We start from the raw sequence: 24,115 nt of genomic DNA, 5'->3' as shown, positions 1-24,115 counted from the left end.
CATTGTACTTCTTTGCTGTCTATTTTACTTAATCTTATCACTTTGCCTTGCTGAGCACTATCCCTACAAATCACCAATAGCGATCCATTTCATAAAATCTTTGCTCTTTTAATCTCGCCTATAATTTTGTTGAGCATCTTTGTCAAACGAATCGGGTTCCAATCACCAAAAGATGCCCCGTCTTCGCTTAGTTTTATAATTGCTTAATCTCATCTTCTTTCCATTGTTTTGCTGTCCTGTTTTGATCATCAGCTGGCTCCTCAGAGTTTGATATCCCATACCTCTGCTTTCTTTTCTTCCTCTTTCCACTCCGATCCACTTTCCTGCCAACCTCCATCTCTAGTTCACTTCTACTCTCACCAAAAACTTCCTTCAACAGCTTGGCTCTTTTCTTGATGTTCTCTCTCTCCACCATTTTCCAGTCAACTGTATCGACCCACTGCTTCCAACACACACTCCCAGCTCCACCACTCAAAGCCAGAGGCTGTATCTGTATCTTGTTTTACAGCGGTCAGCATCCAGCTTAATGGTGCATTACTGCAAGCCAGGAGCTGAACCCTGAAGGTATTTATGAAGTCAGCCCAAACGAGAATCAGCTGCCTCAGCAGAAATTGGGGAAAACCGGAAAACCTGGAATAAGGAACATAGACCGGACTGTGAACCGGAATGCAGATTTCACCGACCGGACCATGACAGGTCCAAAAAAGCAAATAGAAAATAGGGACTTAAAATGCTTTTTAAGATTTTAACTGGAAAAAAGAGCAGAAGTTACCCTTGTGTGATACAGGTTTAATTCAATATGAAGAGAATAATGTATTTTGTTGCGATGGAATTAACTATGACTAGGGCCATGGTCAGTCTTGTTGCAGAGCCATTTCAACGGATAAGTGTGTCAACAGCAAGGTCGTTGCTTGGAGAACACACAGTGAACACAAACAAATCTCCTCAATGGACACAGGTAATGTGGACTAAACTATATTATTACTGTGTTGCTACCAATTCCTCACTTGACTGCAGACTGGACACGTGTTGCGGCTGAGTCAAGGAAGATGATCCATCAATGGACTAAACATGTTAAAGTTATTAAAACCTCAAACACGAGGAAATCTGCAGATGCTGGACTTTCAAGCAACACACATAAAAGTTGCTGGTGAACGCAGCAGGCCAGGCAACATCTCTAGGAAGAGGTACAGTAGACATTTCGGGCCGAGATGTTGACTGTACCTCTTCCTAGAAATGCTGCCTGGCCTGCTGCGTTCACCAGCAACTTTTATGAAAGTTATTAAAACACTCACTGGTAAGGTAAATTAAATATTGAGTGATTCAGACTTTTAGAATAAGTTTTGGAACTGGGGAACAACTGTTCAAATACATCTGTGGGTGAGAATAGTATCACATGCTGCTGCAATACTAATTTTAAGCACCCTGATTAATGTATAGTATTGCTTATTGTATGGCAACTGAGAAGATAGAAGGCTGAAATATTGGAAATAAAACAAGGATAATGCTTTCATGAAATAGAAGAAATGATTGTCAGTATAAAGCGGGTGAATTCAATAGGTAAATGTTAATATTATTAACAGCAAGTAAATGTTGCATAACCAGTGGGTTTTCATGGCAGTCCTATAGCAGTCAACTAACTGAGAGGAGGATAATAATCCTAAGATAAATATGTTTAGAATAAAGATGAGGGAAATGTTGGCCAGAAGAAACTACAGTCTACAGTTAGTGGATTTGGTGAATCAAGAACGGGGAAGCAGACAAACCAGATGACTTTGTTTCCCCCCATTTTGTGGACTCTGAACTAATTCTTGCTCTGGGATAACCTAGTCAGAACAATTGAATGTGGACATAAGGAGCTTCAGGTATGACTTGCTAAACCTGAGACCTTTCTCAGATGAGTAGCTACTTATAATGTAAAATGTCAGACCTACTAAAGAAGCAATCTGTAATCTTGTTAGACTATGTTTGGGTCACTTCAGTGAACTGGATCGGACTAGTCAGAGTTGAAAGACACAAATACACAAGACGGGGGTAGGCAGAACCATGAAACAGTGTTGGTTGTAGCCCTGGAGTAGAACCAGTAAGAAGATCACCCAGGTAGGTCAGGTGATCTTGAGCCAATGAGATGGAGATCCACAGGTTCAACTGATGAGGAACACTATAAGAGTCAAGATCTCCAAATATACAGGGTGATAACTCTCAGCAACCAGAGACCAACCATCACTGATAAGGAGGACCCCACAGACACGAGGAGAACAGAACCATGAGGAACACCTGGCTATTGTAGACTCCTTTCCCAGGTAATATCTTTTCTCTTCCCTGACTGTTCATGGAGAATCAGAGATTCTAGTGTGGTGCACACAGGTAGTTAGTTTGTGAACCCATGTGCTATTTAGTTGAGACAATTGAAGTTAATTGTCAGTAAATACAAATTCTCTGTGCCTAACTGATCATTATTACAAGGGAAGATTCTTGTAACACCTCAGTCACTGTGGCATCCATAATAAAGTACCTTAATCACTTTTCCCAACACTAGTTTAAACACATGCTTAAGCACACCAATCACTTAATAAATTCTTAAAAGCAGTCGCAGAGCATTCAGTAAAACCCAGACGGGCACCCCATAAATGATACCCTCTCCCCGAGCTCGTATTCAAATGTGGCTCTATAAAAGAATCAGCTTGACTTAGTGGTGAGAAGGCTTCTTTTCATAAGCAAAGTATACCTAGGGTCAGTATGATTTGGAGTTCAACCAAACAGGAATGTTGGGATGATCAGATGAACCCTCATTTGAGTGAATGCTGTGTAAAAACTATCATTACACAATTATGAACCAACAAGAAATCACAGATCATACTTTCTATAAAATTACAACAGAAGTATATTTACCAATTTCAGCTTTATCAAACAGTTATTAAGAGAAAGAAAAGAAAGAAAAGATAAAATAAAAGGGCCCATTGCAGCTAAACCAGTCTAAATGTGCCCATGACTGTTGGAGCTCATATTGTCCAAAAGCTGGGTATAACCATTCCTCATGGTGCTGAATTCTCCTCACTAATCACTGGTAGATCTTCCCATATTGGACTCCTTCATCTTGTGAAGCACTCTTTGCAATTGTATCTTCCCATTGGAACAAATCCTATTGCTGACTCTTCCAATCTTCTCTGCATCTCCCACCAAAAAGACCACAGACCCCACTGATGTCCATAACAAATTTCTCTCCACCCAACTCTTAGAACTTTCTCCCAATTCTACCATCCTGATTAGCTGACACAACATTCCCAAGCTGAGCGTCATAGCCCCTTTTCTTTAGCTGAAACCAAACATTCTACCAGCAGGACATGCTACTTTTACAGAAAACTACTAAATGATATACCCCACAGCATTAGCAGTAGGAATCTTAACCAGGGCATTCACTATCTTAAAGACAATCTTATAGGAGCCTGGGACACTATAGTGTCACGTACCCCGTGATGGGTTAAAGAATCAGCAGAAATGGAAATCACTTTGGAGTCCAGTATTGCTATTAACTAATAATATTTATTAGTAACTACAATACAGTAATATAAATGCAGATAAACTAAACAGGTTAGCAATGATTATATATAAGTAAGTATATCAGTAAGTGTGGAAATATTTATGAAAACCAAGCTTCTTCAAGTCTAGGGGTAAATAGATAGCCTTACGATAATGAGTAAAGTTTAGTCCATTTCGTGGTGTTGAGTTGAGCAGTGATGGAGAGAGAGAGAGAGAGAGAGAGAGAGAGAGAGAGAGAGAGATTTGAGTCTTCAGTTGAGCTGACGCCGTCGATCTTCCTGTTGTCCTCCGAAATCCTTTAAAAGTCACCGACTGTGACCACAACAAAGGGGACTGTTGTTCTGCGGTGGAACTATCAACCCAGACAAGGGTTAGACACATGGACAACTCCCCACCAGTCAATCCCTTTTCTCACTGCAAGAGCCACTGATCGATCCGCCTGACGGATCCTCCAAAAACCCACTTTTTTGTGTGACCACAACGAAGCTCATTCAGTATCCAAAAACATGTGCCTGAGGTCTATCATCTGACCTCCTATTTATCTCCCTGTACTAAGTACCAACTGTCATTCAAATAACTCCTCCTTTCTTTGTCTGTGTAAGAAATGTACAAGCAGTCAATGTCCTTGGGAAGTATAAACACACTCCAGAGAAACTATAACATCGATTGTCCATCAAATAACGCCACCTTTGGTCACCACAGCGACTTACGAACTGCTTGGTGCTCTCTCTCTCTCCAACTCAGCAAAAATGTTAGTCTCAGTTCCTCCTTATGTCTTAAAGTGACAGTCCAAAAATTAGTCTTCGTATCTGTCTCTCTCTCTCTTAAAAACAAGATGTTGGTGTTAAATACCTCTCTCTCTCTCAAAAGCACAGTTCATAGGGGTAATCGAGCACAGTTCATAAGGGTAATTTAGGACCCCATCACAATAGTACTTGATGCGTCAAGAGATAAGATAATGCGATGTGTAGCAGCCTGAGCTAGGGCAAAATCATATACGGTAGAGGCAAATTGAGAGGAAGTGATGAATAATTTCTGTCCTAGGAAAGAATACAAAGGTGGTAATTTACAGATAGAACATCAGACCAGAGTGTCCTGGAGCCCCCAGAATAAAAATGGGCAAGCTAGCTGTCGTAGCATCAGAATAGTAATCAATGTCTCAGTTGAATGTCTTGGTCATAAGTCCACCATTCATGACCAAATGTAGGAGTCTGTAAGGTGCAAGAAAATCAGGCAGGGAAGGTGATGCCACGGGCAACTGACATGACTACTCATCTTGGTTTGGTTAAGAAGTTTGCTTATTGGGCTCCATGTATAACAAAGCCATGTACACTCATTGTAATAGCTCTTTTAAAGGTATAACTATAGGAACTCCTGTGATTACACAAAGATTGGGGGTGTTATGGATAGTGTGGAGGGCTGTCAGAGATTACTGCGGGACATCGATAGGATGCAAAACTGGGCTGAGAAGTGGCAGATGGAATTCAACCCAGATAAGTGTGAAGTGGTTCATTTTGGTAGGTCAAATATGATGACAGAATATGGTTTTAATAGTAAGACCGTCAGCAGTGTGGAGGATCAGAGGGATCTTGGGAACTGAGTCCATAGGACACTCAAAGCTGCTGCACAGGTTGACGGTGTGGTTAAGGAGGCATACAGTGCATTGGCCTTCATCAACCGTGGGATTGAGTTTAAGAGCTGAGAGGTAATGTTACAGCTATATAGGGCCCTGGTCAGACCCCACTTGGCGTAATGTACTCAGTTCTGATCACCTCACTACAGGAAGGATATGGAAGCTATAGAAAGGTTGCAGAGGAGATTTCCAAGGATGTTACCTGGATTGGGGAGCATGCCTTATGAGAATAGGTTGAGTGAACTCTGCTTTTTCTCCTTGGAGCGGTGGAGGATGAGAGGTGACCTGATAGAGGTGTATAAAATGATGAGGCATTGGTCGTGTGGATCGTCAGAGGCTTTTTCCCACAGCTGAAATAGCTATCATGAGAAGGCCAGTTTTAAGGTGCTTGGAAGTAGGTACAGAGGACCTCTGGCTAAGGTATTTCAGCAGAGAGTGGTGTGTGCATGGAATGGGCTGCTGGCGACGGTGGTGGAGGCAGATACAATAGGGCCTTTTAAGAGACTCCTGGATAGGTACATGGAGCTTAGACAAATAGAGGGCTATGGGTAACACTAGGTAATTTCTAAAGTAAGTACATGTTGACACCTCATTGTGGGCCAAAAGGCCTATTTTGTGCTGTAGATTTTCTGTTTCTCTGTTTCTATTAGTGCTTGCTTTTCTAGTTACTTGTACTTCATACTCTAATTTTCTCTTTCCTTGTTAATATTTTGGTCATCCTTTATTAGTTGCATATATTGTCTCATCGAACACCATATATGTCATGTTCTATGTTAATGATTTGGATGATGGTTGTGAGGTTTGTGGATAGATATAGGGGAAGAAGCATTGAGGAAGCAGGAAGTGTGCAGAAGGGCTTAGACAGATCGGAAGAATGGGCAAAGAATTGACAGATGGAATATTGTAAAGGGAAGTGTTTGGTCATGCACTTCGCTAGAAGGAATAAAAGCATAGACTATTTTCCAAACAGGGAGAAAATTCAGAAGTTGGAGGTGCTAAGGGACTTGCACGTCCTCCTGCAGGCTTCCCCAAAGTTTAACTTGAAGGTTGAGTTGGTGGTGAGGAAGGCAAACGCAATATTAGCATTCATTTCATCAGAATATAAAAACTAGGATGCTTAGGCTTTATAAGGCATTGGTCAGACCACACTTGGAACTTTGTGAGAAGTTTTAGGCCCCTTATCTAAAAAAAGATGCACTGGCTTTGGAGAGTCCACGAGAGTGAATTCAGGAATGAAAATGTTAACATATGAGGAGCAGTTGATGGCTCTGGGTCTGTACTCATTGGAGTTTAGAAGAATAAGAGGTGGGGGGGGGAATCTCATTGAAACTTATCAAATATTGAAAGGGCAGGATAGAGTGGATGTGGAAAGGATGTTTCTTATAGTGGGGGAGTCTAGAACCAGAGAACATAGCCTGGGATGTCCAGTTTAAAAAGAGGTGAGCAGAAATGTTTTCAGCTAATGGGTAGTAAAGCAGTGGAAGTCATTGCCACAGATATCTGTGTATACCAAGTGATAGGGTATATTAAAAGTGTGGTTGATAGGTTCTTGATGAGTCAGGGTGTCAAATGTTATGGGGCAATAAGATTGAGAGGGTTAATAAATCAGCTGCAACGGAATGGCGGAGCAGGCTCAGTGGGCCAAATGGCCTAAATGTGCACCTATGCCTTGTGGTCTTATGGAAAGCTGGTTAGTTTTTATAAACTCAAACATTTCAGGACAAATAGTGACCACAGTTATTTTTTGCTTTATTTAAGAATGCATGATACAAACCACTGCACAGTACTGAAAGTCACAGGCTGGGTCATTTTTCATTTCTGTCAGGTGTACTTTGTCACTCTTGGTTAACTTATTTACTGCAGAATATCAACAAATTGTTGAAGTGTGGAGATTGATGTTGTCCTTGATTTGTTTCTCACTCTTGGTAAAGGATCTTGCCTTGTTTCATAGCAACTGATACAGAATTTAGCTTCCCTTCATAATGGAAATAAAAGAAATTTTTAAAATATTATACAAAAATAAATAATTGTACCTTGCCAAGGAATAATAAACAATTTTAACAATTTATTACTGAAGGTTCTACAACTCAGTAAGGTTCCTCCTTCTAACATAAGCTTTTATATTTTCTACTTAGTCTTTATAAACTCAAACATTTCATTAAGGTGAAAAAGGGGTTTCATTAAGGTGAGTGGTTGAAGCCAGACGTGCAAAGGGACTTGGGAGTCCTCACGCAGGATTCCCTAAAAGTTAACTTGCAGGTTGAGTCGGTGGTGCTTTTCCTTTATTAAGGTAAGTAATTATCCTAAAAAAAACTCTGTGCAATTAAAAATGCAAAACAAAAAGATGTCAGATGATTTAAATAGGTCTTTTGCATCCATCATTGCTATGGAGACTAACATCACAGAAACACCTCTAATTTAATTATCAGAAGAAAAGGAAAACTCGGGAAAATTACAATCACTGGGACAATCGTTCCAAGCAAATTTTCAGAGCTGTGGACTGACAAGTCCTGAGGTCCTCATATACTTCATGACAAGATCTAACTGGAACTGACAGGCAAAACAGCCGATATGCTGGTTTTAATTTTCCAAAATTACCTATATTTAGGGAAATGTCCATTAGATTGGAAGACAGTAAGTAAAGTTTCTTTTATGCAAAAATGCACATAGTAAATAAAGACTAGTTAGCATCTGCCAAAGAGGAAATATTAGAAGCTATGATTCAACACATTATAGCAGGGAACTTAGAAAAATTCATTGTAATCAGACAAAGTCAACATAGTTTTGTGAAAGGGAAATCATGTTTAACCCAAGTTCTATGAGAAAATAGCATGTGTTGAGAATAAGGAGGAGCTGATTTACTTTATTTAGGTTTCCTGAAGGCATTTGATAGAGCCGCATCAAAAGTTATTAGAGAAAATCAGAAGCTCATAGTGTTAGCATGGCTAACAGGAAAGACAGAGTAGGCACAAATGGGTCTTTTTCCTGGTTGGCGAGATGCAGTGAACGATGTGGCACTGGGATTAATGCTGGGGCCTCAACCTTTTTACAATGAATATGAATGACTTGGATAAAGAAAATATTGAAGATATAGTTCCTCCAGTAGGTGAGGGCACAAAGGCAGGTAGAAAAATAAGTTGTGATGATAGAAAAAGCCTGCAATGGTAAAATGATTGGTCAAATATCTGACAAATAAAATATAATATAAGACATTTTGAAATTATTCATTTTGGGCAGGAAATATATAAGAGAAAAATATCATCTGAACAGTAAGAAATTGCCAAATTCTGAGATGCAGATGGATCTTGGTTTCTAAGTGTATGATTTTCAAAAGGCCAGAATGCAGATTCCGTAGATATTTTTCAGAGGGAATTGAGTAAAAAAAAGATGCAGATTTCTGAACACTGGTGACACCATATATGAAGTACTATGTACGGGATTTGTCTACTTATTTAAGAAAGGACGTTAATATGTTGGAAGCAGTTCAAAGAAGGTTTACTACCTGGAGTATCCAGGTTATCTTACAAACAAGGGTTGAACAGGTATCAGTTGAAAGTTTAGAAGAATGAGAGGTAACTTAATTGAAACACAAAATCCTGACAGATTTAATGTACAACAGATTAGATTAGATTATGAGGACACTCAGTCCTCTTTTATTGTCATTTAGAAATGCATACATGCATCAAGAAATGATACAACGTTCCTCCAGAGTGATATCACAGAAAAACAGGACAAACCGAAGACTAACACTGACAGAACCACATAATTATAACATATAGTTACAGCAGTGCAAAGCAATACCATAATTTGATAAAGAACAGACCATGGGCACAGTAAAAAAAGTCTCAAATCCCAATCAACTCCCGAGTCCCCGATAGCAGGTGGCAAAAGGGAGAAGCTCCCTGCCATAAACCTCCAGGCACCAACAACTCCGATGCATTGGAAGCACCCAACCATAGCCGACACTGAGTCCGTCCATCCAAAAACCGAGCCTCTGACCAACCCCCCCGATACAGCCTCCAGAGCGCCATCCTCTGCCGAGCTCCTTTGACCTCACCCCAGCTGCCGAAACAAGCAAAGCCGAGGATTCAGGGCCTTCTGCTCTGGAGATTCCAGTTACCACACAGTAGCAGCGGCAACGAAGCTGGCATTTCAGAAGTTTCTCCAGATGTTTCTCTGTACTCTCATGTCTGTCTCCATCAAATCAGAATTGTGCATGGTACCCTATTTGACAGATTACAGATATCATTCACTGGAGAGGCTGCGCGCGGTGCGTCGTGCCGTCATCTTCTCCTCCACCCCTTCCGAAAGAGTCCAGAACTAGGAGTAAATATTTAGAAGGATTTGCCAATTAAGGTAGTGGTGGGGTGACTATAAGTCTTAGGCACTCTTTTCCTTGACTAGAGTGGAAGCAGAGCCTTTACATATTTGGCAATCATTTTGATTTTGGTGTTGTATGCTAACAGCTATGAAAATAGGAACAGGAGAATTATTCATTTAAACTAAATATTTTCAGTTAAAATGTGTGCCTGGTTCCATGCACATACTTCAGTTGTGTATGTAGGCACATGAACTTTCATGTGCCAGTGTTTTTAATATGCATGCATCCAATTGTGTGTGTGTGTATCAGTTGTCATGTGTGTATGTGGTAAATTGTATTTTATGAATCAGTAAAGTGATTTTGCTTTTGCTACGGAAACACATTTTTGTTTGTCTCTATAGATGAGAAAAACAACACTCCATTAATGCATCCAGATCCAGCTTTCCATTTACTGGATGAATAGGTACATGTTCCCTTCAGTCACTGTCTAAACTCCAGGTTAGAAAAGACAAGCAATCTATCCCAGGTTAATCTGCAAGTGAAAGCTAAATTAAAATGGAAAAGAGAAAAACTCAACATCTGCCTGCCATTACTTCTCGTAAAAAATAAGGGAAGCTTCTTAAAACAAAAGCTATTTTAGTTTGTTTCAAGCTGCACAATAATCAAAATGAAACCACAGGGAAAGAGCAAGTAAATTGGATTTCAGTGCAATAATCCTGACATTGAGGTATCAGGAACACAGATGTGATGAGCTAAACTGATGCCTTCTGTTCTGAGGTGATGTTGATTTGGTGGCCATCCCTATTTGCCAAACAGTGGACCTAATCTCTGCAGAGATTTATTTGTATGATTCATGCAGAATTAAGTATAGAATGCAGCATAAAAGCAGGTTATAAAGTGTCCATGCTGGCACTCACCCATCACTGAAGCCTCTTCCCGCTTGTTATCAGTACACATAAACTATTTTATAATATCCTTCCCCATGATACATTTAATCAGAATCAGAAGTACTTTATTGCCAGTATATGAAACATTCCACAAGAAGGAGCCCTTCCTGTCAGGAATTTCATAATCCACTGACAGATACTATAGAGTACACTGAGCTAGTTGTGGAACTAAAAGAAACTCAAGTATTCTTCCATAGAAAAAGCAAGAGAGAGGGAGATTCTTGCTTTGTTCAGGCAATGTTTGGTTTTAAGTGATTCAAATCCAAAGACAGTGTTTGGACAAATGGGACTTGCTCATCAAGATTTGCAATTTCAGTCACAGCATAAAGAAGCAAAAGTGAGAAATTCCATTACAGTTAGAATAGTCTTAGCCAGATAGACAGCAGGAAATATTTTAAATGTTTTTTGAGGTATTAGGCTCACAGAAGTTCAGAAGAGCTATGGGTTTCCCTGTATGACATCCTAATGACGGAATTTTGAAAATTTGTGATGATTGAATGCTTCCTAAGGTAGCAATTTTCATTTTCTCATTCTTCTTTAAAAAGAATTTCCTTCTGAAAAAAATTTTTGATTTCTTGGCGACTTTCCTATGTTGATAGTATCTAATTTTTCACTTCACCAAAATCTTTAATAACTTTAAAGATGCCTGTAGGGTCACTGTCAATGATCCACTCCTACTCTGTTCTCTTTAAGAGCAAAGGGAGCCCTAATGTTAAATCTTACAGTTCTCCTATCAGTTAAAATCAATCTATTGTACATTCTTTCCAGTGCTTCTATATCCTTCCCATGATAAACCATATTTTGTTCTGGAATTCTAACTAACACCTCCCATGGATCTACATACCTGATCCAGATTTGGAAAGCCGCCACAAAGCATGACCAGGATGACAACTTCATCAGTGTGCTGAAGAAGCAGTCGCAAAATCCACATTAAAGCTCCATTGGCTTGCAAATTGCCATCTCCAGTTTTGCATGCTATCAAAACTATTATAAACTTGGAATAGCTTACAGACATTTGAAAATAAAATGCTAAATTATCTAAAATATATAAATAAACATAGATAACAAGATTAAAAATAAATTTGTATTCTTGTATTTTTTTTGTTTTATTGCCAATGGAAACCTACACTGCTTATGACCTGGCACAAGATGTAAGAAGCACTTTCTCTTCCACAAGTGCTGGGGGCTCTCATCCAAACTGAGGAATGACAATGAATGCATCCAGTGATAGAACACATTGTTTGACAGTGTACCGCATAGCCTACATTATAACAAGGGACTACATTATGTTTTAGTAACACGTCGTTGCATGCGCTATTAGGCGCGTATTGATCTGTATGTGTGTGTCAAGTTCAGATTCTACCAGTAAAGAACCAGGAAATTTAGTTCCCGTCTCTAGCATTTTTATTAATACCATAGTTGTGTAAACAGGCCACATACACAACAAGTTGGCGACGAGAATTATGAGCCTACATCTTATCCGAATGCTGTGTTTTAATTGATAACAACACTCAGAGGAGAAGAGAGAGAAAGGAGATGAAAAGGAGCGAAACACGCATCTAGACAGAGTGCGCTTGTTGCACTAACAAAAAGGACACGTGAGTCAAGTGGAATGTGCAGTGACTGCAAGCAGCTAGCTAAAAAAAAACAAGGGAAAACGGGACTGAATTAGCATAACAAAGATGGCAATGATTGGAACCATTACAGCATTTGATAGTGACATTGAAGACTGGGTAACTTCCATTGAAAGAGTGGAGTTATATTGTGATGCTAATGATGTTGATGATGAAAAGAAAGCCCGCGTATTACTCTGTGTTATGGGCGCAAAAACATATGGGCTGCTAAGGAGCTTGTTAACCCCTGAAAAGCCAGCTGACAAAGCATTCAAGCAAATAGCAGACACCCTCCAACAGCACTTAAACCCCAAACCACTGGTCATTGCTGAAAGATTTAAATTTCATAAAAGGAGTCAGAGCAAAAATGAAAACAGTTTTTTGAATATTGTACTGAACTGCGCAAATTATCAGAACATTGTCAATTTGGAGCTGGTCTTTCGGACGCATTGGGGGACAGGTTAGTGTGTGGCATGCACTGTGAAACCACACAGAAGCAGCTCCTGTGTGAAAAAGACCTTACATTAGAGAAGGCACTGAACATTGCAATATCATTGGAAATAGCATCACGGGGTGCTTCAGAGATATAACAAAAATCTCTGGAATATGCTACAAATAAAATGTCACTGAACAAAAATGAAGGAAAGAAATGTTACCGTTGAGGGAACATGTCATGTGACCCTGTGATCTGCTGGTTTAAAGACAAAGAATGCAGAAACTGTGGCAAACAGAGCCACATTGGCAGGGTATGCAAAGTTAGTAAACAGCAGAAAAAGGACAAAATACAAAGAAACAAAAAACCCAGAAAGGAAAATACAACAATGTACACAAAATGAAAGAAAGCAGTTCTGATGAAAATGACTCAGACGAAAGTGAATTGTCTTGTCTGCAACTTCACAGAGAGAAAGAGACAGATGATCCAAGAGTAATATGGATCACTCCACAAGTGACAGGCGTGAGATTGAAAATGGAGTTGGACACAGGCTCAGCTTTAACAGTAATCTCTGTACATGACTACAAATGACTGTTTTCTCATATACCTCTGAAACGAACTAAACTGCTGCTAAGGACTTACACAGGACAGAGAGTGAATCCCAAAGGTAAAATTAGAGTGACAGTGACCTACGGATACAAAACACAGCAGCTGAACCTCTATGTACTGAAAAATGGAGGACCACCGTTGCTGGGATGTGAATAGCTCAGGAAAATCCAGTTGGATTGGCACACCATCAAGGCACTAGTTGTGTCAGCAAAGGAGGGCAGCAAGGCTACATCTGAGAGACTGTCACAAATACTTGCTGACTCTGAGGAAGTGTTCATAAAAGGAATAGGAACACTTCAGGGCATGAAGGCAAAGATTGAGATTGAGGAAAGTGCATGTTCAAAATTTCACAAAGCCAGGCCAGTGGCCATATGCAATCCGTCCTACAGTAGAGGCAGAGCTGAAAACTCTGGAGCAGACTGGGGTCCTGTCAAAGGTGGATTGGAGTGAATGGGCCACGCCTATTGTTCCAGTGACGAAGAATATCTCCAGCACAAAACCAGGAAAACTAAGCAAGGTGCACATTTGTGGAGACTTTAAAGTGACGGTTAACCCAGTTCTCCGCACAGTACAGTATCCTTTACCTTGTATTGAGGACATCTTTTCTTCCCTGTCAGGAGGGGAACATTTCACACAAACGATTTGGCCCAGGCTTATCTCCAAATAGAAATCGATGAAGCATCCAAGAAATACCTGACAATAAATGCACACAAAGGACTTTACCAGTACAACAGGTTGGTGTTTGGGATAGCATCAGCTCCTGCAATCTGGTAAAGGGCAATGGACCAGGTCCTGCAGGGGATTCCAGGGACGCAGTGTTACCTGGATGACATCATTGTCACCGGCAAAGATGACGAGGAACGTCTTTCTAACCTTGAACAAGTGCTCACCAGGTTACAAGAATATGGGCTCAGAGCAGATATGTGAGTTTTTCAAAAAGGAAATCTCATACTGTGGGCATGCGATCAACAAGGATGGCTACACATCTCAAAACAAGATAGAAGCGGTGCTTAAGGCACCACCACCTGAAAATGTGTCTCAGCTGAGAGCATATCTTGGACTAGTGAACTATTACCACAAGTTCTTGCCTAACCTATCCACAGTCCTACACCCCCTAAATGCATTATTACAGACAGGGACACAATGGAAACACGAGGAATGAGAGCTGTGAGAATACGTCTCAAGAAACTAAAACCTTCATAACTTCACAAGGGGTGCTCACACACTTTGACCCCTCCTTACCAATCCGACTGGCTTGTGATGCCTCGCCCCATGGGATAGGAGCTGTGTTATCGCACAAGTTTCCAAATGACTCAGAAAGACCAATAGTCTTTGCCTCAAGAATGCTAACTTCAGCTGAAAGCAACTACACACAGATTGACAGAGCCTTGTGTGGCGAGTCAAGAAATTCAGTCACTACCTGTATGGTCAACAGTTTACCCTGTTGACTGACCATCAGCCTCTCGTGTCAATCTTCAACCCAAGGACATGCGTTCCAGTGATGACAGCACAAGGGCTGCAGTGATGTTCTCTTTTCTTAGGAGGTCACAGGTATGACATTGAACACAAGGGGACCAAGCAACATGGCAACGCAGATGGTTTGTCACATTTACCACTGCTGACTTCAGAGATAACTACATAAATGGATTCAGTAGAGGTCTTTCACACAACAGTAGTTGAACAACTACCAGTGACAAACAGCCTCATTGAAAGAGAAACATGCAATGGCCCTATGTTTCCAAAAGTGTATGACATCATGGTTAAGGGATGGCCAGCGCGAGGTATCACGCTGTTTCCAGCCTTCTCAGCGAAGAAGGAGCAGTTGTCAATTTGTCGGGGAACTCTAATGCGTGGCTTACGAGTTGTGATTCCTCCCAAGCTACGCACCAGAGTGCTGGAGGAACTGCACGAGGGGCACCTGGGTACCGTGAAGATAAGAAGTCTTGCCCGTGCCTCTTTGTGGTGGCTGGGAATCGATAAACAGATTGAGGACTTGACCAAGAACTGCTCTGGATGTCAAAAGATCCAGGAAACACCACCACAAGCCCCTCTCCATCCATGGGAGTGGCCCTCATCACCATGACAACGAGTGCACATCAACTTTGCTGGACCATTCATGGACTCTATCTTTTTAATCACCGTCGATGCACATTCTAAATGGCCAGAGGTCATCAAAATAAAGACAACCACATCAGAAAAGACCATTACAGTTCTGAGGACCATGTTCACCAGGAATGGCATACCAGCACAAATCTGCACAGACAATGGACAACAATTTGTCTCTGAAAAATTCCAAAGTTTTGTGAAGAACAATGGAATCAAACACCTTACGTCTGCCCCTTACCATCCATCCACAAATGGTTTGGCAGAAAGATTTGTGCAGACATTCAAGAAAGCCATCAAGGCAATGGACAGCAAAAATCGACCACAGCAACACAAGATAGACAACTTCCTCCTTGCATATCATAATGCAATACATGCAACCACTAATCAGACTCCAGTGAAGATGTTTCTGAACAGGAACCTGAGGTCCCACATGGATCTTCTCAAACCAGATGTACGCCGTAATATGGAGAACAGACAGTTCAAACACTTGAATGCTAAGTCAACACGGAGCTTCAGTGTGGAACAGTCAGTTCTGGCACGTGATTACCAGACTGAAAAGTGGCAACTGGGCACAATTTCCACAAAAACAGGCCACTGATATAGAGTCCAGGTGGGAGAGGACAAATGGAGACGTCATGTGGACCAAATCCTGGATGCTCAGGTGAAAAACTCAACAACACCTTGCCTGGACTCCCCTGACATAGAAGCAAACACTCCTGGTGTGACCATATCAGCCTCATCTACAGATAAGCCTGTCATCAGTGCTGAAGACCCACCTGATGTACCTGTGGAGACTCATTCCCCAAAGCAAACGTTTCAGGACTGACATTACCTGGAGAGGCAGAGAAGACCCCCCAGGAGACTTGAGTTCTAAATGGGTCTTAGACCAAAAGTAAAAAAAGGGGAAAAAAAGAAGGCTTGTTATAATTTGATATTATTAAGTTACTTGTTTATAATTTGTAAACAAATGGTAGGCGTTTGTATGTTAAGGGTAAACATGTTTGTTTAGCATTGTGACTCAGTAAAAAAACAGTTGATACACAATTAAAATAAAAGAGGAGGAGTGTACTGTATAGCCTCCATTATAATAAGGGACTACTTTATGTTTTAATAACATGTCGTTGCATGCGCTATTAGGTGCGTATTGATCTGTATGTGTGTGTCAAGTTCAGACTCTACCAGTAAAGAACCATAAAACTTAGTTCCCGTCTCCAGCGTTTTTATTAATAATATAGTTGTGTAAACAGGCCACATACACAACAGACAGTAAGCATTTCAGTAAGCTCTGGGCTTCTGCATTCAATAATATGTCAATTCAAATGGTACGAACTGCCAGCATTTATCATCATGAAATATCCCTGTATGACAACTAATTGAGTATCAAACCATTCAAACATGATCCACACAAAGTTCCACTGAAGCTTAACATAAAACTTCTCTACTTTTTAAATTTATTCTTCCCAGAGATACTACCCCATACTTGCTTTTGTTTTTGTTACTGACTTGTATTACAACATTTAAATGTTATATGCATTTAACTCCCATGTCTATTTGCTCCTCTGCATCTCTCTGTTTTTCTCCAAATTACTACTCAAAGATGCAATACCTCAGAGTTATCTAGTATCTGGGAATATCAATAACTGTGGTGCTTCTCTCCCTGATGAACTTAATGTATTCTCTGCAAGATTCGAACAGAAGAGGAGCATCCCGCTCCCTCCGGATGAACCAGACCTGCTGGCATCGAGATTCATCGTCACCGAGGAGGACATTAGAAGAGCCTTCCTGAAGATAAATCCAAGGAAGGCGACGGGCACAGATGGCGTCCGGGACGGGTTCTCCGGGCCTGTGCAAGCAAGCTAGCTGGAGTGTGGCATGCCTGAATGACTATCGACCTGTGGCTCTGACATCAATTGCTATGACGTGCTTCGAGCGATTGGTTATAGTACACATCAACCACAGCCTACCGGTCAACCTCAACGCTTTGCGATTCGCCTACCTGAGCAACAGGTCAATGACAGATGCCATCTCTCTGGCCCTACATTCCTCCTTAGAACAAATGGAGAATAAAGACGCATACATAAGGCTCCTTTTCATTGACTACAGCTCTGCCTTTAATACCATCATTCCAAATAAACTGATTCCTAAGCTCCGGAACCTGGGCCTGTAGCTGGATCTTCAACTTCCTAACAGACAGGACCCAGGCTGTAAAAATAGGGGATAAACTCTCCGCTACAATCACTCTGAGCACTGGTGCCCCACAAGGCTGTGTACTCAGCCCCCTGCTGTCCTCACTGTACACCCATGATTGTTTAGCCAAGTTTCCATCGAACTCAATATATGAGTTTGCTGATGACACAACAATTGTAGGCCGTATCTCGGGTAATGATGAGTTTGAGTACAGAGAGGAAATTAAGAACCTGGTGGCATGGTTCGAAGACAATAACCAATCCTTCAATGTCAGCAAGACGAAGGAATGGGTTGTTGACTTCAGAAGGAGTAGCGGACCGCATGACCCAATTTACATCGGTGGTGCGCAAGTGGAACAGGTCAAAAGCTTTAAGTTCCTCGGGGTCAATACGGGTTTTCCCCACCATCTGAAGGTAGAACGTTCCTATGAAACGATTCGTAAGCCGAAATGTCATAAATTACCATTTATTTATATGGGAAAATTTTGTGAGTGTTCGCAGACCCAAAAATAACCTACCAAATCATGCCAAATAACACATAAAACCTAAAATAACAGTAACATATAGTAAAAACAAGAATGATATGATAAATACACAGCCTATATAAAGCAGAAATACTTTTCCACAATTATTACTGAACTATTCTCCGGAGCGAAAATCTCACGCAAGCGTCATCGGCAGAAAATCTCACCAAGCGCTGTTGGCAAGTGCTCTCCAGTAACCTTTAAGCTATGAAGCTGCCAAATCATACCTAATAACACGTAAAAATACACAGCCAATATAAAGTAGAAATAATGTATGTACAGTGTAGTATCACTCATCGGAATCGGGACAGCACGAGCACACTGATGATGGTGTGTTAGACTGAGTCGTCGGAGTCTGGGTGGTGCAGTGGCCCCCCACCCTCCAGGCCGCTGAGCGATACGTTGCCACGAAGAACGCAGGGGTCCAGCGGTAGCCCGAAGGTACATGGCACATATTTAAGTAAAAAGCTGAAACAAACATGCTAATTAATTAGGTGCCGCCCGTAATTGTCGGCCCAGATCAGCGCCGATTTCCGATTGCGTCGTTTCTGATCTGGGCCGACAATTACATGTCGGCGGCACCTAATTAACTAGTATGCTTATTTCCGCTTTTTTCTTAAAGATGTTCTGTGTGCGTCCCGGCTACCGTTGCATTCTCCGCAAATCAGTATCTCTCCGTGGCCTGGGGGTTGGGGTGGTGGGACACTGGGGTGTCATCTCGTCGCCTGTTTCCATTAGAGCAGGCAGCTCATCTTCTTCTATCTCTGCCCGCCTTGATGTCGAAGGCCAAGGTTCGTCATCTGCTGTGGCTGATGTGGAAGGCTTGCTTGACTGCTGAGCCTCGCGTATTTTTCTATCACACAGTTCCTTAATAAGGACTCAAACCATTCTGCAAATATCCCCTAAACCTATGTACCCTTTCAAAATTAAAGTCGTACTTTATCATTACTCATTCGGATTCGATTATTATCCTTTTTTCTTCCAATTGCATCAGCTCTTCATCTGTCAGTTCTTGGTGAGGGGATGCCAAAACCTCTTCAACATCATCTTCGTCAACTTCCACAAGCCAAACTCACGTTGTCCTTACTTCGTTCACCATGATCAAAACGCTTAATTATGTCTAGTTTTACCGTCAGTGTAACACTCTTACAAGCTCTTTCAGGCTTTTCCGATACCATAAAACTCATCTTGCAAAGGGCTGCTCACAGGCTCGTGTTTAAGCAATGCCGGCGAGAATCCGGGGCAGAGCGGCTGCTCGGGGCGCGCTGCCTATTATCGCGTGCTGAATTTCTTTTTCGTAACAGTGAAAACACCTTCTGAAAGCAAAAATAGGGTACTAATGTAGGTCTTTCGTAACAGTGAGGTTTCGTAAAGTGAATGTTCGAAAAAAGGGGGACACCTGTATCACAAATTACCTGACTTGGTCCAACCAAGCAGAGTCCACTGCCAAGAAGGCCCACCGGTACCTTTACTTCCTGAGAAAACTGAAGAAATTTGGCCTGTCCCCTAAAACCCTCACCAATTTTTATAGCTGCACCGTAGAAAGCATTCTTCTAGGGTGCATCACAACCTGGTATGGAAGTTGTCCTGTCCAAGACCAGAAGAAGCTGCAGAAGATCGTAAACAGGGCACAGCACATCACACAAACCAATCTTCCATCCTTGGACTCACTTTACACCGCACGCTGTCGGAGCAGTGCTGCCAGGATAATCAAGGATATGACCCACCCAGCCAACACACTTTTCGTCCCTCTTCCCTCCAGGAGAAGGCTCAGGAGCTTGAAGACTCGTACGGCCAGATTTGGGAACAGTTTCTTTCCAACTGTGATAAGACTGCTGAATGAATCCTGACCCGGATCTGAGCCGTACCCTCCAAATATCCAGACCTGCATCTCGTTTTATTTTGCACTACCTTACTTTCCATTTTTCTATTTTCTATTTATGATTTATAATTTAAATTTTTAATATTTACTATCAATTTGTAATCCAGGGAGTGGGAAGCACAGAATCAAATATCGCTGTGATGATTGTACGTTCCAGTATCAATTGTTTGGCGACAATAAAGTATAAAGTAAAGTATCTTGATAATCATTTATCAATTATTTGTATATTCTTTAACAGGACTGATAATATTATGTAATGTGATACTAACAGTACTGACCATCAGCCTCCTATCCTTCCCACCCCATAAATCAACATCATTTACCATATCAGTTGTGAACAAGAGCATGGAACTGAACAAGTTTAAGGTCTAGGCCAGACTTATTTCAGAATTGAGTAGGCACACATCCAACCTTGCGAACATGTTATTGCTCCTGTTAATTAGTTGTTTCAAGTCCAAGCAATACATGTTTGCTAACTCAGACTATGTAATCAATCTCTAGTTCTGCAATCATCTGGTTTGTCATCAAAATAATCAGTTACTATAAATCAACAACACTGTAAATTTGTTCCATGGAGGTTTGCCATATGAAGGTGCACAATTTTAAAACAGACCCACAGCTTCAAAGTTTAAAATTGTAATACTTTTTGAACCAGCTCAGTAGCACACACTATCTTAGTAACTCACAGTTATCGAAGTAACCATAACCAACAGAAATTGACCTAGGTTTATTACTAAACTCTGGTGTGCACCTAAAATGAGTTTCCCTTCCATCTTTCACAATGCATAGGGAACAAAAAGCCTTTTTTGTCCAGCACAGTTGCCAGTCACCTTGTAACCTGATTATCATTCTCTTTCCTTCATTTCTTTACATGACCACAACCATCCATCACATTAACTATAAGCCAATTTTGGCTTTAATTCGAGTATTTTGGAACTTCTATAAAAATAGTTTTTGAGTCTTCGGTCAATTAAAGTCTAAAGTTTAATAGTGTGAATCCAATTATTAACAAAAATAACAAGTGTTTACATTAGTCATAGTCATAGTCATACTTTATTGATCCCGGGGGAAATTGTATTAAAGTATGTAAGTTTTCAGTAAATAAACCTAGGAAATTCATCTTCTAACACAGCCCAGATTTTGACATCACTGGCAGAAGTTTATTATACTTGAACTTGTACATTGACTTCATATAGATGATTGTGCTGGAATCTACTGAGAGTTAAAAAGCCAAGATAATACAGCAGTCCCTAAAGGTATCTACGATTTATTTGACCAGGGAACACTGCTGCACATCCTTAATCAGTCAGACTGTAGAAACTGTATTGATTCCCATAGACCTTGTTTCAGCATTCATAAATTAAAATGGTCAACAATGCTAGATCATACAGAAAAAGATGAAATAAATAGAAAGGCAAAGACAAAATAATGATAAAAGTGGCATAGAAAACATTATTTTTTAATGTAAAGGAAAATACTTGCAACAACTGATATTAAGTGATTGAGAAGGATTTATTACTATATTAAGTACTATATTACTGTAGGATTTATTACTATATTAAAATTTTACCTAGGAAGTTTTTTGAGTATAGTCAGTATTTATCACCTAGAATTAGCCATTCTGTCCTGTTCTAAATTGTTCAGTAGAAAATGTCTTACCAAGATAATTATTTGGTTGCAATATCTAGAGAAACAAAGCAACTTTATTGCAGCTTCTTAATGATTGCTGATGTATTAAAGTTGCTGCCCCGTTTCCTCATTAATTTTTATGGGTTTTGGTGTCTTCGCTGCTATCTTCAGTGTAAAATCTGGGGTTAAATTTGTTTAATTTTTACTAATGTTGACAAAATAAATAAGGCACCATTAGTCCTTAAAATAGGGAACTACTTAAACCTTCAGTCATTTTGATTGCTATGTTGTTAATCCATGAGAATTACTTTGTATATTTAATAATTTTTTCATACTAAACACTTAATTGTGAAAGATGTGGGAAAATTCGAGCACTTGAAAAATGTAATGAAAAACAAAATAGTCTTAAATAATTGACGTGTGGCAACGAGATGATTTCCACTAAGTAGGAATCTATACATCCTTTTGAACCACAGCAGCAAAGATTTATCTTTTCTTTTTCTGTGTCTATAAAATGTGATAGTAATGAGCTCTGACAATCTAAATTGTTTCCATTAGAAATAAGTATTGATCTTCCAGTTACAGTTTCATACTCAAAGTCATAAATTACCTTGTCTTTTTTAAACCTGTAATTTTGAAATTGCATTTAACTTCAAGTTATTTTTCAATGTAACAGGGATAATACATATTTGTAATTCTAAAGGCACCAGATCTGAAGTTTCTAAGTTTACACATGACTCATCATTGTATTTCTAAACAAGTTAACCAAATTCATGATAAAATTTTCAAATATTTTACCTTTTGTTGACTTGTTTCTGAAATATTTTTCATTTTCTTTTTTAATCTCTATCCTTCTCAAAATGAAACACAAATAAAGTCACAGAGGGACCACTAGGTTTCACTTGAAAGTCTGGAAACATTGACTCTTCAAGTCACTTGTCAGCACACTCAATAATAAGAAAGACTGAATAAGTTAATGATTTTTGAAATAGTGTGAAGGACTTTAACCGATGGACTGGGAGATCTTGTACAACAAAGTGAAACTATAACCAAAATTATCTTTGGATAAGTCTTTTATCACAAAGATATGCATCAACTGCACTCTGTGTAGCTGATGCACATATTTATGGCCACATTAGGCCTTTTGTTGTGTTCAAGAAATTACAAGCTAAAGAAGCACAACTACCTTTACTGGTTCCTGAAATATGCATACGATTTTTTGCCCTTATCACTCATTATGGAATATAAAAAGAATTTTTAAAAGACTAGAATTTGGTAAGATAAGGATATAGTATTTATTTCTGATAGATGCAAGGTGGTGCACTCTGGGAGGATTAATAAGGGTAGGACACAAGCAATGAATGGTAGAGTTCAAGAGAATCGAAGGGTCAGAGAGACCCTCATGTACATGTGCAAGTGAAGGTGGTAGTACAGGTAGACAATGTGGAGAAGAAAGCAGATGCTTCCCTTCTTTAGTCAAGACATAAATTAGAAGAACAGAAAGGTTAAACTACAACGTTATAAAACAATGGTTCAACAACATTGAGAGTACTCTGCAGTACTGTGTACATTGTAGGAAAGATATAAAACACTGATTGGGATTACACTGAGAGGGATCAGTTACTTAGGAAAATGCAATGTTTGAACACTTAATTCACTGAGTAAAGGCCTTTCACTCCCAATGGACCTGTGATAGGAATCATCTGAGAGTCAGACATTTTATTTCTTTATAATTTTGAGATAATTCTCCTTACTAACTAGTAAACTGAGTTTTTCACCTAATATTTGATCAACTATACCAGTCTGCTATGTAATTAATTTATAATTACAATGAAGAAACTGTTAGAATTCAGGTGTTGGTCTATGCTCTTTTGACATCAGGATGGTTATTAATCCTTCTGACATTTATCAGTGATGTAACAGCTGGATATATCAGCTATATCAAGAATATCACACCAATTGCTTTTTATGACACAATATTCGCCAGCTTCGATCCTACAGATTCAGTTTGAAAACCCAATGATAACTTTAGACTTTTATCCCTGAAAAACTTTAATTCCTGTGACCCCTAATCCCATTCTAAGCTTCTGTTCCTCAGTATTCCAAGATGTTGGCGTGAAAGCTGCACTGAAATTTAAAACACAGGAGCTCCTGTAAGAATTGAAATTATGTTCTGTCTTGCTGATCTTTAGACAGGAGCCAACTAAATGAACTACCAAATAGATCCAGGAAAAAAATCTATTCCATCTAGATATAACTGGTGACAAATGATTATTTTCCACATTTTTGGGAGATAGATTTCTTACAGAATGCCACTCATCACCAATCAAGCTGAAAGAACAGCTTGCGTGATATGATATTTCTGATGTACTGACCACAGCCAAAGTTTACATCAAACAACTTGTCAGATTCTCCTAGGACTAGCATATTAATCACCTAATAACATAGCATCACTCTTCTCTTCTCTTCTCTTCTGTGAAAGACCACAGAAGGCAATAAATTTGACAGCTGAAGAATACCACATTATCACAGTCAGTCCCTTATCTGAGCACCCATATCATTCATAATACCCCAGAACAAAGACAATAAGCAATAATCTGCCAAGACATGTAGGCAAATAAGAACTCCATGCCCAGCAGCAGAAAACTGCTAGAACCAGAAGTGTAAAGAAAGTACAGGAGTGTAACAGGAG

At 40.0% G+C, this 24,115-nt stretch overlaps 1 protein-coding gene across 4 annotated transcripts in view; it reads right to left on the bottom strand.

The window, feature by feature from the left end:
• slc23a1 (solute carrier family 23 member 1) overlaps positions 1-22,380 on the bottom strand; it is a 178,461-nt gene extending 156,081 nt beyond the window's left edge. For 2 of the 4 annotated variants that reach the window (XM_063053422.1, XM_063053425.1), the window contains exon 1: positions 22,222-22,380. In XM_063053422.1, the coding sequence (XP_062909492.1) occupies positions 22,222-22,254 (33 nt within the window). In that variant the 5' untranslated portion in view covers positions 22,255-22,380. The remainder of the gene's footprint in view (positions 1-22,221) is intronic. The other 2 variants (XM_063053424.1, XM_063053423.1) reach the window with 2 other exon arrangements.
• Between the last annotated feature and the right edge of the window lie 1,735 nt (positions 22,381-24,115).

Source organism: Mobula hypostoma, chromosome 7 (genome assembly GCF_963921235.1).
Source record: "Mobula hypostoma chromosome 7, sMobHyp1.1, whole genome shotgun sequence".
Classification (NCBI taxonomy): domain Eukaryota; kingdom Metazoa; phylum Chordata; class Chondrichthyes; order Myliobatiformes; family Myliobatidae; genus Mobula; species Mobula hypostoma.
The sequence above is the reverse complement of the archived record's forward strand: the minus strand, read 5'-3'. Positions and strand labels throughout refer to the sequence as shown.